The sequence below is a fragment of the Oncorhynchus masou genome, chromosome 32 (assembly GCF_036934945.1).
Source record: "Oncorhynchus masou masou isolate Uvic2021 chromosome 32, UVic_Omas_1.1, whole genome shotgun sequence".
NCBI lineage: Eukaryota > Metazoa > Chordata > Actinopteri > Salmoniformes > Salmonidae > Oncorhynchus > Oncorhynchus masou.
The window spans coordinates 36426220-36442376 of record NC_088243.1 but is presented as its reverse complement, the minus strand read 5'-3'; the positions used below and the strand labels follow the sequence as shown (position 1 = coordinate 36442376).

At 40.5% G+C, this 16157-nt stretch overlaps 1 protein-coding gene across 1 annotated transcript in view; it reads left to right on the top strand.

Moving 5' to 3' along the window:
• The window catches only part of LOC135526026 (zinc finger protein OZF-like), a 17322-nt gene extending 4724 nt beyond the window's left edge, over positions 1-12598 (top strand). The window contains exons 2-4 of the mRNA XM_064954047.1: positions 7594-7752; positions 7850-8099; positions 8191-12598. Coding sequence (XP_064810119.1) covers positions 7594-7752; positions 7850-8099; positions 8191-9422 — 1641 coding nt within the window. The 3' untranslated portion in view covers positions 9423-12598. The remainder of the gene's footprint in view (positions 1-7593; positions 7753-7849; positions 8100-8190) is intronic.
• Positions 12599-16157: the final 3559 nt, after the last annotated feature.

The following is a 16157-nucleotide window of genomic DNA, read 5'->3' as shown; positions in this document are numbered from 1 at the left end:
TTCATTTTACCGACACAAAATCCCACCTTGTAAAGCGTAATTTGTTTTGTCGACATTTGGAACGTTTACCAACATATTTCCATCAAGCTTTTTGTGACATTTTTTTATCCGACATGTACCATCTGCATGCCAATCATTTCATCTCAATCAGTTTCATGTGAAGTTGCATTTAGATCTTCAATTACTTTTTAGTGAGCATATTAAAGATGCTGGTGTTAACTACGGTTGTGGTGGTCACGACATTTTGTCAGCCGGTGATTGTCATGCAAATAACTGTCTCACATACCATTAATGAACATAAACACGTTTAGCTTCTCCTGACCTTTTGATACATCTACATTTTACAAAGTCAAATAAATCCATTTAATATAGCCAACACAGTTCATTTAGCAGACAAGATTTACTTCGAATTCTGTGGCATTATTGTATATTATTTTATAGTATGAAGAATACAATTGAACATAGCTGAATAAAATAAAAAGGATATTTTCTCCAAATTATTTCAGAGGGATTGCGCACATGCAGCTGTTCTGTGTTGAGCAGTTAACTTCAAAATAATCATATAGGACCTGTTTTTTTTGTTTGTTATCTTTGCAACTTTACAAACGTTAGGCTATATACTTTGATTTTTAATACATTCTAAGGTTGCATGATGCAACTCTAATGATGATTTGAGAAATGTTGCATGACAGGCATGGGCCCTGCTTTGTTTCTTGCACAGGCTGCACACACTTCATCAGTCTCTCAGTCACAATTTGACAAGCACTTGATAACATTCTCACCCATCAAACAATTTCATTTAATCTGGTCTTTATATATAGCCTATAGGTGGATTAATGTTTTATTTAGAATGGCCCACAAAAGAAAACTAATCCGTAGCCTGCATTTGAATAGCGAGTGGATGTTACGCTTGTTTTTAATATGCCAGCATATGCAGAGCGTCCAAAAGGCTAGGGGAATGTAAGCTTTTCCTAAAGTAAATTGAATAAAGTTTCCAAAATTATATAGCCTTTAATAGCCTAATCCCATCTATACAGAAATACAATAATTTGAAATAGGCTACTGAAGCATGATTTGGCCACAGAGGATCATTTAGCTTATTTTTAAATCGTATTGCCTACAGTTGGAAGGAAAAGCAGCGCATGCAATTTGGGCAGATTATTGTTGAGTTGCGACTGTCTGTGAAAAGTAGAGGTCAAATCAGGCATATCACAATATTTCTAAATACAATTGCAGAAAAACATAGTTATTGTTGTAAAGAGAAGACAACTAAAAGACAGATTAGTCTTTTCATTATCAAAATTCTCAATTGAATTGAGACTATACTGTTGTTTACTATCTTATTGGCGCCAGCGGAGAGGATAGGCAATGTCCCCTGTGAGTGCGCACTGAGCATATTCACTGTTTATCATTGTTGGGTCAGGGCTCCTTAGGTTGTTTTTTTTTTTACAATATTTTCCTCCTCCAGTTTAGATGGACGCCAGATTCCATTTGTCTCCCCTTCTCGTAGGCATGTCATATGCACCACATTGTTTTTTTTTAAAGGTTTGTCAGTGTCAGCAGAGTCGACTACCCTGTAATTTGTCATATTAAAAAAGATTCTGCTAATGTCTCCAGTCATGTAAAGTGTAGTAGAATTGCATGAAATGTGTTTATAAAAGGCCCCATTTTTCCATGCTAAGAAAGGAACATATATGATATACCCTAGGCCTATACGCACTTAGCCATGTATTGAAGTCTTTTTTGTTGTTGTTACGAACAGTGATTGAGTTATATTGTCAGTCTAAATTATGACGATCGAAATCTAATCATATTAGGAATACTAGGCTATCTTACACAAGTCTGCAATGTGATAATGCATGCAATGCTTTTTTATAAAGGTGCATATTAATGGTGAAACTTCTCCAAACTTGAAACTCACGCGTGCTATGTACGCCAGGTTGTAAAGCAGATTTAATGTGCTTCATTTTAAGAATTGAGCAATAAATATATCTACACGAGATGGCTGGGATCCTCTTTTAAATAGTTGCCTGTCAAAACTCTGTTTTCACATGCCATTGGTCAATAACTGGGCTTATAAGAACACGTTTCACTAGGCCCTGTAGGCTATGTGCTCTCTAACCGTGTTCCAGGGGTCTTAGGCCTATACGTTACCTTTTGAGTTATTTGGCCACTTTAGTTGTCACTATGATTTGAAAAAGGCATGCTGTTTCTTGCCTTACTGCACATGCTGGGCATCATTACATTTGACAATTTTTCATTTCACTTTTCTCCCCAATCTCGTGGTATCCAATTGGTAGTTAGTCTTGTCTCATTGCTGAAACTTCTTTACGGACTCAGTAGAGGCGAAGGTTGAGAGCCGTGCATCCTCCGAAACACGACACGCACTGCTTCTTGACACAACGCCCGCTTAACCCAGAAGCACCTATGTGTAGGAGGAAACACTGTACACCTGGCGACCGTGTGAGCGTGCATGCGCCCGGTCCGCCACAGGCGTCGCTAGAGCGCGATGGGACAAGGACATCCCGGCCTGCCAAACCCTCCCCTAACCCGGACCACACTGGGCCAATTGTGCGCCACCCCATGGGTCTCCCGGTCGCGGCCAGCTGCGACAGAGCCTGAACTCGAACCAGGATCTTTAGTGGCACAGGGATGCAGTGCCTTAGATCACTGCGCCACTCGGGAGACCTGCCCATTGGGGAGTAGCAGCAATGAAACGATTGTAATTGGATCGCAATTGGATATCATGAAATTGGGAGAAAAATTGTGTAAAATTTAGTGTCTGAAATTAATTCCAGAAAGTTGTTAGTCTCAGCCTCTTCCCTGGGTAAAACCATATCTAAGAACCGGTGTTGTACTGTATTACTATGGGGTGGCATAGGTCAACACACTTATCCCTCTACAGCTACATATACAGTGCATAGTGAGACCCCTTGACTTTTTCCACATTTTGTTACGTTACAGCCTTATTCTAAAATTGATTAAATAAATAAAAAACCTCCTCATTCTACACATACTACCCCATAATTATAAAGCGAAAACAGGTTTTTAGAAATGTTTGCAAATTTATTAAAAAAATGAAAAACATACCTTATTTACATACTGTTGAAGTTGGAATTTTGCATACACAAATACATTTAAACTCAGTTTTTCACAATTCCTGACATTTAATCCTAGTAAATATTCCCTGTCTTAGGCCAGTTAGGATCACTACTTTATTTTAAGGATGTGAAATGTCAGTATAATAGCAGAGAGAATGATTTATTTCAGCTTTTATTTCTTTCTCACATTCAGAAGTTTACATACACTCAATTAGTATTTGGTAGCATTGCCTTTAAATTGTTTAACTTGGGTCAAAGTTTCAGGTAGCCTTTCATAAGCTTCTCACAATAAGTTCTCCTGACAGAGCTGGTGGAACTGAGGCAGGTTTGTCTTGACTTTTGCCTTATGGCAAGGTGCTCCATCATGCTGGAAAAGGCATTGTTCATCACCAAACTGTTCCTGGATGGTTGGAAGAAGTTTCTCTCAGAGGATGTGTTGGTACAGTTCTTTATTGGCTGTGTTCTTAGGCAAACTTGTGAGTGAGCCCACTCCCTTGGCTGAGAAGCAACCCCTCACGTGCATGGTCTCAGGATGCTTTACTGTTGGCATGACACAGGACTGATGGTAGCGCACACCTTGTCTTCTCCGGACAAGCTTTTTTCCAGATGCCCCAAACAATCGGAAAGGGATTCATCAGAGAAAATGACTTTACCCCAGTCCTCAGCAGTCCAATCCCTGTACCAAAGTGGCTTCTTTGCTGCCCTTCTTGACTGACACCAGGCCATCCTCCAAACGTCTTCGCCTCACTGTGCGTGCAGATGCACTCACACCTGCCTGCTGCCATACCTGAGCAAGCTCTGTACTGGTGGTGCCCAGATCCCACAGCTAAATCAACTTTAGGAGACGATCCTGGAGCTTGCTGGACTTTCTTGGGTGACCTGAAGCCTTCTTCACAACAATTGAACCACTCTCCTTGAAGTTCTTGATGATCCGATAAATGGTTGATTTAGGTGCAATCTTACTGGCAGTAATATCCTTGCCTGTGAAGCCCATTTTGTGCAAAACAATAATGGCGGCACATGTTTCCTTGCAGGTAACCATGGTGGACAGAGGAAGAACAATGATTCCAAGCACCACCCTCCTTTTGAAGCTTCCAGTCTGTTATTCGAACTCAATCAGCATGACAGAGTGATCTCCAGCCTTGTCTTCGTCAACACTCACACCTGTGTTAACGAGAGAATCGCTGACATGGTGTCAGCTGGTCCTTTTTTGGCATGGCTGAAATGCAGTGGAAATGGTTTTTGGGATTCAGTTCATTTGCATGGCAAAGAGGGACTTTGCAATGAATTGCAAGTCATCTGATCACTCTTCATAACATTCTGGAGTGCAAATTGCTATCATACAAACTGAGGCAGCAGACTTTGTGAAAATTAATATTTGTTTAATTCTCAAAACTTTTGGCCACGACTGTATACTGTAGCTAATACAAAGCACCGGGATACATTTTTCAACTAACCTTTACTTGACACTACTTTCTTTGTTCCCGATTTGGAAGTAGCTTGTCTCTTTATAAATGTCTGAACAGTTTCAATTAGGTACTGAAAATTAATTAAAATATGAAATCCACTTTTTGTACAGTGAGAAATGCCTCTTGCATGTGTTTAGTTCACATGGCTGCATTGCTTAGAACTGATAGTTCCTGCAAATATGTTGGGAAGTGCGAGATGCCCTCCAGCTAAAATGGTGAGGGAACTCCTCACGAATATTAACTTTTTATTGGAGTTCCACCTGCAACTAGAAACGGGCGTTTCCGAATTGATAACGAAGAAAGTAATACCAAGTAAAAATTGGTCTAGAATTTGCTGATTACCCTTAACACAGCAACATGTCAACAGCTATCCACAAGCTGTAACAGCTTATGTTGGACTACTTCATATGATTTATTAGCTTGCTAACGTTACGTTGCTAGTAGTGAAGCACCGATATCCAATATTTTCCTTGCCAAAAAACAACTATACAATTTTAGTGGCCTTTTAAGCATTCTAGTATAGTTAAATAGTTAACACACATGGATGCAGCGGTCGAAGGCACTGCTTCTCAGCGCAAGAGGCGTCACTACAGTCCCTGGTTCAAATCCAGGCTGTAACACATCCGGCCATAGTGCGGCGCACAATTGGCCCAGCATTGTCCGGGCCGTCTTTGTAAATAAGAATTTGTTCTTAACTGACTTGCTTAGTTAAATAAAGGTAATACACACACACACCACACTGACCAAAAAGTTATTTTGTTGGCATTTACGTATGTCCCCATTACCAGTAAAACATCATCAAAACCTATTTCTTTTGTTTTGTTTTTAATTTGTTCAGTCATTTCATTCTCAACCAAGATTTCAATGGAATGCCGTTTGTCTTTGCGTGTCATAAAAAAAACGATACAATTCAAATAACACTATTTGACATGTCAAATAATGCGACATCTGTTTTTAGTTAGCTAACTATATAGCTGGGTGTCATCTAAAATAACCATCATTTATAAGACAGTTCTTATTTGATTAATGGTGGTCGGACCCATCTGTGAAGCTAACCACAATAAGGATTAGCCACAATAGTGGACTTTGCGGTTAGCCTTCAAACTAAAAGTATGGCATAACTCTATTTGTATTAATTTGCATTACTGTCAATTACATACTTTTATTTTGAAGGCAAACCGCAAATTCCACTATTGTGCCTAATCCTTATTGTGGCTTGCTTCACAACCCCAGTGCGGTCAGCCTCACTAGCCAGATGAAGCCAGCTGGCTGCTTATAACGTTAGCTTTGGGCAACAGGGTTAATTAGCTGGCTAGCTATTTATTCTCATGAACCGAAGTTCAATTTCAATAGGCGAACAACAAGTGGCATCCTAGCTAATACTTACTCACAAGGATTCCTAATCATTGCTAAGAATAATGAAAATGACTGCAGGTTCTACTGGCCATTGTTTCAGGCTGGTTGTATTGGTGCTAGCTAGTTACTAAGCTAAAGCTCGTTACCCCAGAAGTTGCGGTCGAAAAAATTATGCTTTATTACCAACGCGTTATTGTAAACATATCGTTCGTGATCAAATCAAATTTATTTATACAGCCCTTCGTACATCAGCTGATATCTCAAAGTGCTGTACAGAAACCCAGCCTAAAACCCCAAACAGCAAGCAATGCAGGTGTAAAGCACGGTGGCTAGGAAAAAATCCCTAGAAAGGACAAAACCTAGGAAGAAACCTAGAGAGGAGTGGCCAGTGTTTACTTGTTTGCAGATTTTTTTTGTACAGGTTTGACTGTGCTACTTGTCGTGGAAATTTCCTCTATTTACCAAATCATGGGAGCAAACCACACACACACAAGTCAGAGTTAGTTATCAAAGTCCATCTTTAATTATATGAGCTCTATAGCATTTTCTGTGACTCTGTGAACAGTTCAGTATCTCTACTCAAAAGTTGAGAGCCCCCACACAATGGCAAATGGGATCCTTTATAGCGAAGATCCACCCCCTCCGAGACGACATGACAAAACACAGGTCTTAGGAACTTACACAAAGAAAGACTTTACTTCAGAGAGGAGTATCCCCAAAGAAGACAGTTGGCTATAAATGATCGTTCAGTTTGGTCTCCTAAACAAAGCTCTTATCTCGTCCTTGGTACAAAATGGTACCAAGACATTACCCCCACCCTATGATATATATCAAATTGTCATTTAGATAGAACCAATTCTAAATACAACCAATCCTGGACAAACTCACAGAAACACACTGACTGGCACACAGACATTGTGGAGCAAAAGACATGTTTACACATGATGACACTTTGACCTGTCCCCTCTCTGCAGCCCATGCAACTTAGTCTTGACATAGAACAGATAACTGCAACCTCGCCACAGTATTATACAAAAATACCATTCTTGATGAGAAGTAACTTACAAACATATGATGAATATAAAACATCTTACATATGTTAAAAACAAATTCTGATTATTCCACAACATACTGTATCTTTTTTCACACGTAAAGACATAAATGGCGTTCCATAGTATGTATGTTGTGAAGCTAATAGCAGTGACGCTATTACTGTGTAACTCCAGTAGGGTTTGGGTTGTCTCGCTTTGAGTTGTCTCATTACGTCACGTACCTACGTTATATAGGTATGCACGTCAGCTTTGACATCGGTTTTGCACATCGGGATGTTAAACTAGACATTGGCCGAATCCGATGTTGGCATTTTTAGCTAATATCGGCCGATTCCGATATATCGTGCATCCCTCGTTGCTAGCTAGACTCCTCTTCGTGTGTCTCATTTCCCAAGGTGAACGACTTGGGTTGTTCTTGTTTTGCGGTGACATTTACGTTCCTCGCCTTTGCAACCATGAAAAACACTTAAAATGACTAACGGTTACACATCATACATGTTTTTGTTTATATTGAACTGTCCCACTTGCTACTACACCTTTTCATAAATCTAGTGTGTGTTGTATACAGATATTGAACTTGACCCACCTACATAATATCTGTTGTCATTATTCTAGGATTGTGAGGACAGTGCCAGCATGTTTCTTCCCCACCACCCTGATCCCGAACCTACAGAGTCACTGGCTCCTGATTGTAATGGTGGAACTCTTGCACTGCTGCTGGAAGACTGCATTAATCTGCTGGGGCCAAATGCAGAGTCTATGAAACTGGAGGAGGTAGCGTAGAAAGCCTACATTACCAAGGGATGTAGTTTGTCAGTGTTTATTAGTCCATTCGACACCACCTACACTCTGTTTGTTGTGTTTATTTTAGGATTGTGAAGACATTTCCAGCATGTCTCTTCCCCACCAACCTGAGCCCAATATGCCCCTCAAGTGGGTAACAGTACTGCTGGAAGACTGCAGGAAATCACTGAGTCCTGGCTGTAACAGTGGAGCTCAGTGGACACTACTGCCTCTCAAGAGAGTTCGAGTACAGCTGGAGGACTGCAGAAAGAAGCTTGGGCCAAATGCACAATCTATACAAGTTGAGGTTGTTGATAGCAGAGGATCATCTCATCCAGGTATTTGATCAAATTTGCAAACCCTTATTATGCATTTGGTTATATTTGACTTGTGTTGATGAACTTGATGCTGACTCTCTTCTCTGTGTAGCCCAAGACCCTCTCCCTCACACAGGTGTAAAACCCAACCAACATGGAGAGCTTGGAGAGAATTCATCTGCATCAACCGAACATGGAGAGATCTCTGCTCCAGGAGAGCTTGGCGGGAACTCATCTGCAACAGATCTTAAACTAAAGGATGCCAACAAAACAAAAAGACCTCACCACTGCTCTCAGTGTGGTAAAAGTTTCAAAACATCAAATGATCTAAAAGTACATCAGAGAATTCACACTGGAGAGAAGCCTTACCACTGCCCTTATTGTGGGAAGGATTTTGCTCAGCCTGGTTATTTTAATGTGCACCTGCGACAGCACACTGGAGAAAAGCCTTACCAATGCTCTGAATGTGATCAATGTTTTTCACGTCCTGACAGTTTTAAATTACACCAAAAAGTTCACATGAAAATTCATACTGAAAAGAAGCCTTATTACTGCTCTGACTGTGGGAAGAATTTCTCTCAGGCGAGTTACTTTAAGATACACCAACGAATTCACACTGGAGAAAAACCCTTCCACTGCTCTGGCTGCGAGAAGTGCTTTACTACATCAGCTGAATTGAAATTGCATGAGCGGGTACATTCAGGAGTTAAACCTCACCACTGTGCTGACTGTGGGAAGAGTTTTTCTGTACTTTCTCGATTACGAAGACATCAACTTACACATACTGGAGAAAAACCTTTCTCCTGTCAACAGTGTGGAAAAGGTTTCCCTGAGAAATTTAGTTTACAAACACACCAGCAAATACATATCGGAGAGAAGGCTTTTAACTGCTCTGACTGTGGGAAGAGTTTTACCTTAAAACGTTACTTAACAATTCATCAAAGATCACACACTGGACAGAAACCGTACAAATGCTCTGTCTGTGGGAAGGAATTCGCACGAGGCAGCAACTTCATAGCACACCAGCGAGTACATACTGGAGACAAGCCATACTCCTGCTCCTTTTGTGAAAAACGATGCTATACATCAACTGATCTAAAAATTCATCAGAGAATGCACACAGGAGAGAAACCATTCCCTTGCCCTGATTGTGAAAAACGCTTCAGTGCAAAAGTTCAACTAACAGCTCATCAGAGAGTGCACACAGGCGAGTTGCCTTACTCATGCTGTGAATGTGGGAGGGGCTACCCACACCTGCAAAGTTTGAAGTACCACCAGGAAAAACAACACAAATTGAAAATCTCACCACTGAAGAAGACGACTAAGAAGAACACAATGAAATAACGTGCTACATTTCTCATTGTCAATCCAAGCAAGACATTGTTGAGTCGGTTGATATTGGAAAGGGGCTTTGTATCACAGTTAGTAGTGTGAACTGAGATGTTCAGCATTAGGATCCCCTTCATACACCAGAGAACACGCACTGGAGAAAACCCTTGAAAGGTGTCGTTATGCGTTGATTTATTCTTTGCTATTTCGGTGGCAGTGTACGACACAGGGCCAGTTTCCCAGAAACTAGTCCCGGATTAAGCTATTTCAACAGAGATTCTCCCGTTGCGCAAGAGGTGTGTGAAGATGCTTAGGAATAATTTGTGCACTGATTACAGACCAGTCATGTGTAGCAGCAGGTTGCCCGCTAAATCATATTTCGATCGGTAATGTATTGATCTTTGGTATGTACAGCCCTGCCTCATATAAGCAGTTACTAACAAGATTTTCCTCAATCTGCGCATAGAATAAGATGTTTTCTTCCTGTGTTTTAAGCATTCAATGAAAAGAACACCTTCCCCACAATCAAAGATGGGGAAGGTTTGATAATGCTGTGGGGTTGCTTTGCTGACTCTGGTATTGGGGGCCTTGATGGTGCGCACGGCATCATGAAATCCGCAGGTTTATAAGGTGTTTTTGGAGTCCAATGTTAAACCCAGTGTCCAAAAATGTGGTCTCCATTGAAGGTTGAGGGTGTTCCAGCAGTACAACGACCCCAACAAAAACACACAAAGCACCCAGGAATGGTTCAAGAAGAGAGACTGTTCTGGAGTGGCCAGCGAAGATTCCTGATCTGAATCACAACCAAAACAAAAAACCTATGGTGAGAGTTGAAACAGAGGTTGCTGCAGGTTACGCCTCAAACATTGAAGAATGAGAGCACTTTGCTACTAAAAAGTGGGCCAAACATCCAGTGGAAAGGTGCAGCAAGCTCATTGATGGTTATAATAAGTGTTTGTCTGCAGTTAACTTTGCCAAAGGATGTGCAACCAAGTAGCTCCAGGGTGTCGATGCCATTTGTCTTTTATTTTCTCAATTAAAATTGTAAATTTAACAAAATTGGTTCTGCAATGTTGAAAATCCAGTAAGCTGTGGCCAAAAGTTAGGGAGTTATTTGAGTGCAGTCAGAAAAGTGATTTTCATGTGTTTTATATTTATATATATTTCCACACTGAGGTTGGAATAATACTGAAATTGTGAAAATGATAATGCCCTTTTAGTGTAAGAGCTGTTTGAAAAGACCGCCTGAAATTTCAACCTGTTTTAATGGGATGGAGTTCTGGCCTCTGGTGACATCACCAGGCAGTAAATGAGTTAATAGACCAATAAGAAATAGTTCCAAACCTCTCTGCCAATAACAGCTTGTTTTCAGTTTTACACTCCCCACAAAGACCACTCCCAGACAGTCCGAGCAAAATTCTTGCTTGAGAAATGGGTCTTTGCTACGAAGCTATTTGTTTTTGTTTTCATTTAAAATGCTCACAAATAATCACAGTAAGGTACTTAATTGTTATCTAGAAATGTAATATTGAGATGAAAACGGCTGCAAAGATGCCAATATATTTGTCTGAAACTGTGCTGTACAATATTCAAATCCTGCTCTATGTGCCCTCTTGACTCCTGAAAATGTTAGTTATTTTGCTGCTTACTGTGCTCCCCCCAGTGAAAACAATTTAAGAGATTAACCAATTGCAATCTAATCTAGGTATTTGTATACAAATTGATAAAACACATTCACTTTTTAATAAAAAACGTCATTTGTATTTTACTCAGTCACTACAGTGCCTGCTTTACACCACTCCAGCCGACACTTGGCATTGCACATGGTGATCCTGGGATTGTGTGCAGCTGCTTGGCCATGGAAACCCATTTCATGAAGCTCCCGACAAACCGCTATTGTGCTGATTGATGTTGCTTCCAGAGGCAGTTTGGAACTCAGTAGTGAGTGTTGCAACCAAAGATAAACGATTTTACATGCTAGGCACTTCAGCGGTCCCGTTTTGTGAGCTGTGTGGCCTACCACTTAGTGGCTGGAGAAATTGTTGCTCCTAGACGTTTCCACTTCAAAAATACATTTGCAGTGTTTACCATGAATGCAGTCTCCGCTAAAGAGGTAACATTGCCTTTAAATTTCAATCAAGCTGTAAAACTGAACTTCTGTGATGTGGACTGAATAGAACCCTACATTTAGCTCAATATGCAAACTATTGTTATTGAATACAGGCATCATTGGCCTTGCTCATCAATGCATCATACTATACTGAACAAAAATATAAATGAAAGATTTTACTGTGTTACAGTTCCGATGAGGAAATCAGTCAATTTAAATAAATTAGGCCCTAATCTATGGATTTCACATGACTGGGATTTATTTAAAAAATGTATTTAACCAGGTAGGCAAGTTGAGAACAAGTTATCATATACAATTGTGATCTTGCCAAGATAAAGCAAAGCAGTTCGACACACAACACAGAGTTACACATGGAGTAAAACAAACATACAGTCAATAATACAGTAGAAACAAGTCTATATACGATGTGAGCAAATGAGGTGAGATAAGGGAGGTAAAGGCAAAAAAAGGCCATGGTGGCAAAGTAAATACAATATAGCAAGTAAAACACTGGAATGGTAGATTTGCAGTGGAAGAATGTGCGAAGTAGAAATAAAAATGTCACCTGTCAGGTGTATCATCAGGAGAAAGCACCCTAACAGGGATATAAACACATTTTAGGAGATTAGCTTTTTGTGCATATGGGATATTTTATTTCAGCTCATTAAACATCGGACCAACACTTTACATGTTGCATTTATATTTTTTGTTCAGTGTAGATAAACAGAAATAGCGCAAAAGTCATAAAGAAACAGGACCATGGCCGCCAGCCATGCCCATCAGTCAGATTGAACTCATTTGCCTTGAACTCATTGAAGTCTGAGATTTCCCAATTCCGAGTTTAGTTGTTTTGAACACGGCAGAAGTCATGCTGGATTGACAGCATAGCAAATGTATTCTACCTTTTATGTCCCACTGTGTTAAATGTTTATCCTTTTAAGCTTGGAAAATAGACCTTTAAATCCAGACTTGGACAACACACCCACTCCACTGAATAGCAGGCTAGTGATTGCTTTGCAACACTTGCAGTCAGCCACTGATTCCTTCCAAACCACTCATTGTTGAATTTGCGATTTCCAACTTGTTGATGAGCGCTGATACGTTTTATCTATCATTTCTCTTAATTTGCCAAGGATTGAAAAGGATTTGCCAGTAGATTGTCAATGTGTTTCATGATGATGACGACTGCTAGCTTGCTAGCTAAGATTTAGAAATTATGATGTTGACAAGATCAGTCCAATCAAAGCTACGGTAGATATAACGTAATTTGATGTCATTTTATCTGTTGCCAATGACCTTGAGCCTTCTTGGATGGGCACTTCTACTGTAACTCCACGGCATCACCCAAGGTGCTTGAATTTTCGAGCTCTATCCGTAGATTTTGCGGTGACGTAGTGTCCCCATGAGCGACAGAACACTGAGCCAATCACGGCGCCACTAGAGAACATTACCAACCCCTCTGCTCCGTATTTTCCGCTGGCTGCCCCACCACCACTGAAAGCACTGAGCTAGGCTGAAACACCTGCAAACTGATATGTGAATTCATGTCACATATCAGTTTGCAAACAATGTAACAAAAATTCTAATGCCAAAATAACCTGCAAATCAGGCAATAAATATTGTTGGGGCTTAACAGATGGGTCTCAAACAGGTGGGGCTCTGAAATTCATTGAGGGGAGGGGTTTGTATTTCACAGTATTTTACTGTAATTACAAGGGAATGGTGCAAGCAGGTTGGCTGCTAAATAAAGTGTTTACAAATTATAGCATATTAATCAATATTTGGTGTTTTATATCGCTTGCCCTTCTAGAGGCCTTAACGAAGGCTTCCAAAATGGCAGCGACTTCAGGGCAAAACAGACTAAAAGGACATGGCAAAATGCTCATCTTTTATACATATGAGATGAGTAATGCAAGATATGTAAACATTATTAAGTGAATGAGATACCATTGAATAGTATAGAAAACAGTATGTACATATGAGATGAGTAATGCCAATTGTAAACATTAAGTGACTAAGATACCGTAGAATAGTATAGAATACAGAATATACATATGAGATGAGTAATGCCAGATATGTAAACATTATTAAAGTGTTCCATTCCTTAGTGGCCAGCGATTTATAGTCTATGCCTATCGGCAGCAGCCTCTAATGTTCTAGTGATTGCTGTTTAACAGTCTGATGGCTTTGAGATAGCTTCTATTTTTCAGTCTCTCGGTCCCAGCTTTGATGCACCTGTATCGACCTCACCTTCTGGATGATAGCGGAGTGAACAGGCAGTGGCTCGGGTGGTTGATGTCCTTGATGATCTTTTTGGCCTTCCTGTGACATCGGGTGCTGTAGGTGTCCTGGAGAGCGGGTAGTTTGTGCCCCCTGTAATGCGTTGGGCAGACCGCACCACCCTCTGGAGAGCCTTGCGATTGCGGGCGGTGCAGTTGCCGTACCAGGCGGTGATACAGCCCGACAGGATGCTTTCAATTGTGCATCTGTAAAAGTTTGTGAGGGTTTTAGGTGACAAGACACATTTCTTTAGCCTCCTGAGGTTGAAGAGGCTCTGTTGCGCCTTCTTCACCACACTGTCTGTGTGGGTGGTCCATTTCAGTTTGCCAGTGACGTGTTCGCCAAGGAACTTCAAACTTTCCACCTTCTCCACTACGGTCCCGTCGATGTAGATAAGAGGGTGCACCCTCTGCTGTTTCCTAAAGTCCACGATCATCTCCTTCGTTTTTCTGACGTTGAATGAGAGGTTGTTTTCAGAGACCACTATGATGACACGTCAAATGTGTTTGATGGATTGCGGGAAAAGAGCAGGAATAGGATTTTATAAGCCACAGTCCAAGCTATGGCTTCCAATGGTGCGACTGCTGTCGGCATCCAAAGATGATCCAACTTGAATAAACGCTTGGAGGTAAGGATGACAGCAGTGTAGTCTACGACGATACGGATGTCACTTATTATTGGTATCTACATAGTACATTGATGTGAATCACACGGCTGCTCTCTCATTTAGCTATTTGCACCTTACGGATTGTGGTTGTTGTGGATGGCTGTTTACAAATCTAAATGTTTATTTGAACCCAAAAATGGTTGAAAATCAAGAAGTTTAAGCTGTCTACCACTCATTGTTTTTAAAACCAGTGGACAGCCAGTGAAAAAGATGCTCTTGCAACAGCTGCATAGTGTGGGTCCCAGCCTATGGAATAAAAGTGGGGCTTTATTGCTCAATCTAATTCATGCTGATAAAAACAATACACCCACAGGCCTAATGGACACATGCGCAAACTCGCACACATTTGATAGACTTAAAGGGGCTATCTGTAGTTGCTACATCTATTTTTGAACTTATAAATTATATTTATTAATGTAAAGACATAATTTAATAATATTATATGTACTGGAAAGTGATGTGTTAGAAGAAGCCTACATAACCAACCCATAAAGCAAAAGTTTACATCCATATGACCAGCTATGTAAACTTTAACACTGATTTAACCTGCAATAGATAGTCATTCAATTGGTAACATACATTTTTGTCTTCTTCTCATGCCCCTTAAGGGGAAAGTAATCTAAAAGTAACTGAATGTAATCAGATTACATTAGAGCTTGGGTAATCCAAAAGTTACATTACTGATTACAATTTGGGACAGGTAACTAGTAACTGAAACGGATTACATTTAGAAAGTATCCTACCCAACCCTGTGCGTCACACCCTCCGTACAGAGCCTCCGACCACATTTTCTGATCAAACGTAAATTGGCTTTAAAAGGGATGCTGCAACTACTAATAATCAATGGCCCCACTGATTGCGTTCGTGAATGGATTGTGTGAATGGTTTGTTAGAAGGTTGATACATGCATTTTGTGAACTTTGATTACTCTATTGTAACAAGTGTGAGGTCTCCTTATCTCTTTCCTTGAAAGGGCGAGCTGAGGAGAGGTGCAGAAAATGTAATTTGCAGCTGCACATTTAATTTTAACCAATGTCAGATGAAGAGCACTTTCAAAGAAGTCTTCGCAACAGCTTATCAATCCGTATCACTGAAACAGAGCCACAGGCCACCCCAACCACCGTTATTGTTATCGAGCTGAGGAGCATCATGGTAAAAAAAAAAAAATGCAGTACATATTGCGCCCTTCTACGCTTTTGTCTGGCCACTACGTCCATGCTCTGGGCCACACAGGTGCGTCAATGAGGTCTGAGAGGAAAAAAATTGTTGTTGTAATATCGCTAGGCGGACGCAGCAGTTTCACCATGAAGGATTCTAGCTTTAAAAGGTCATTTACGATTGAGCTGACATATGAAGCGTTTACCGTAAATGCAGTCTCCGCTAACGCAAGAACATTGCCTTTCATTACTATCGTGCTGTTCAGCGTTACAGATTGAATCAACTTGTGCATAGGAGTGTGAAGTCAAAGCTGACCTGAGTGGTTTTAGATGTATGATGAAGTGGAGGACAAGATGGCCCAGTCTGAAGACAACCCTTCGTGCAGAAAATATTTACCAGGTAGACTAATTTAAAAAGTAATAATAAAAATGAACACAATAACACATAGATAATAAACAGCGCGTAGCAGCAGTGTACAAAAAGGAAGGGGGGGGTCAATGTAAATTGTCCGGTGGCGATTGTATTAATTGTTCAG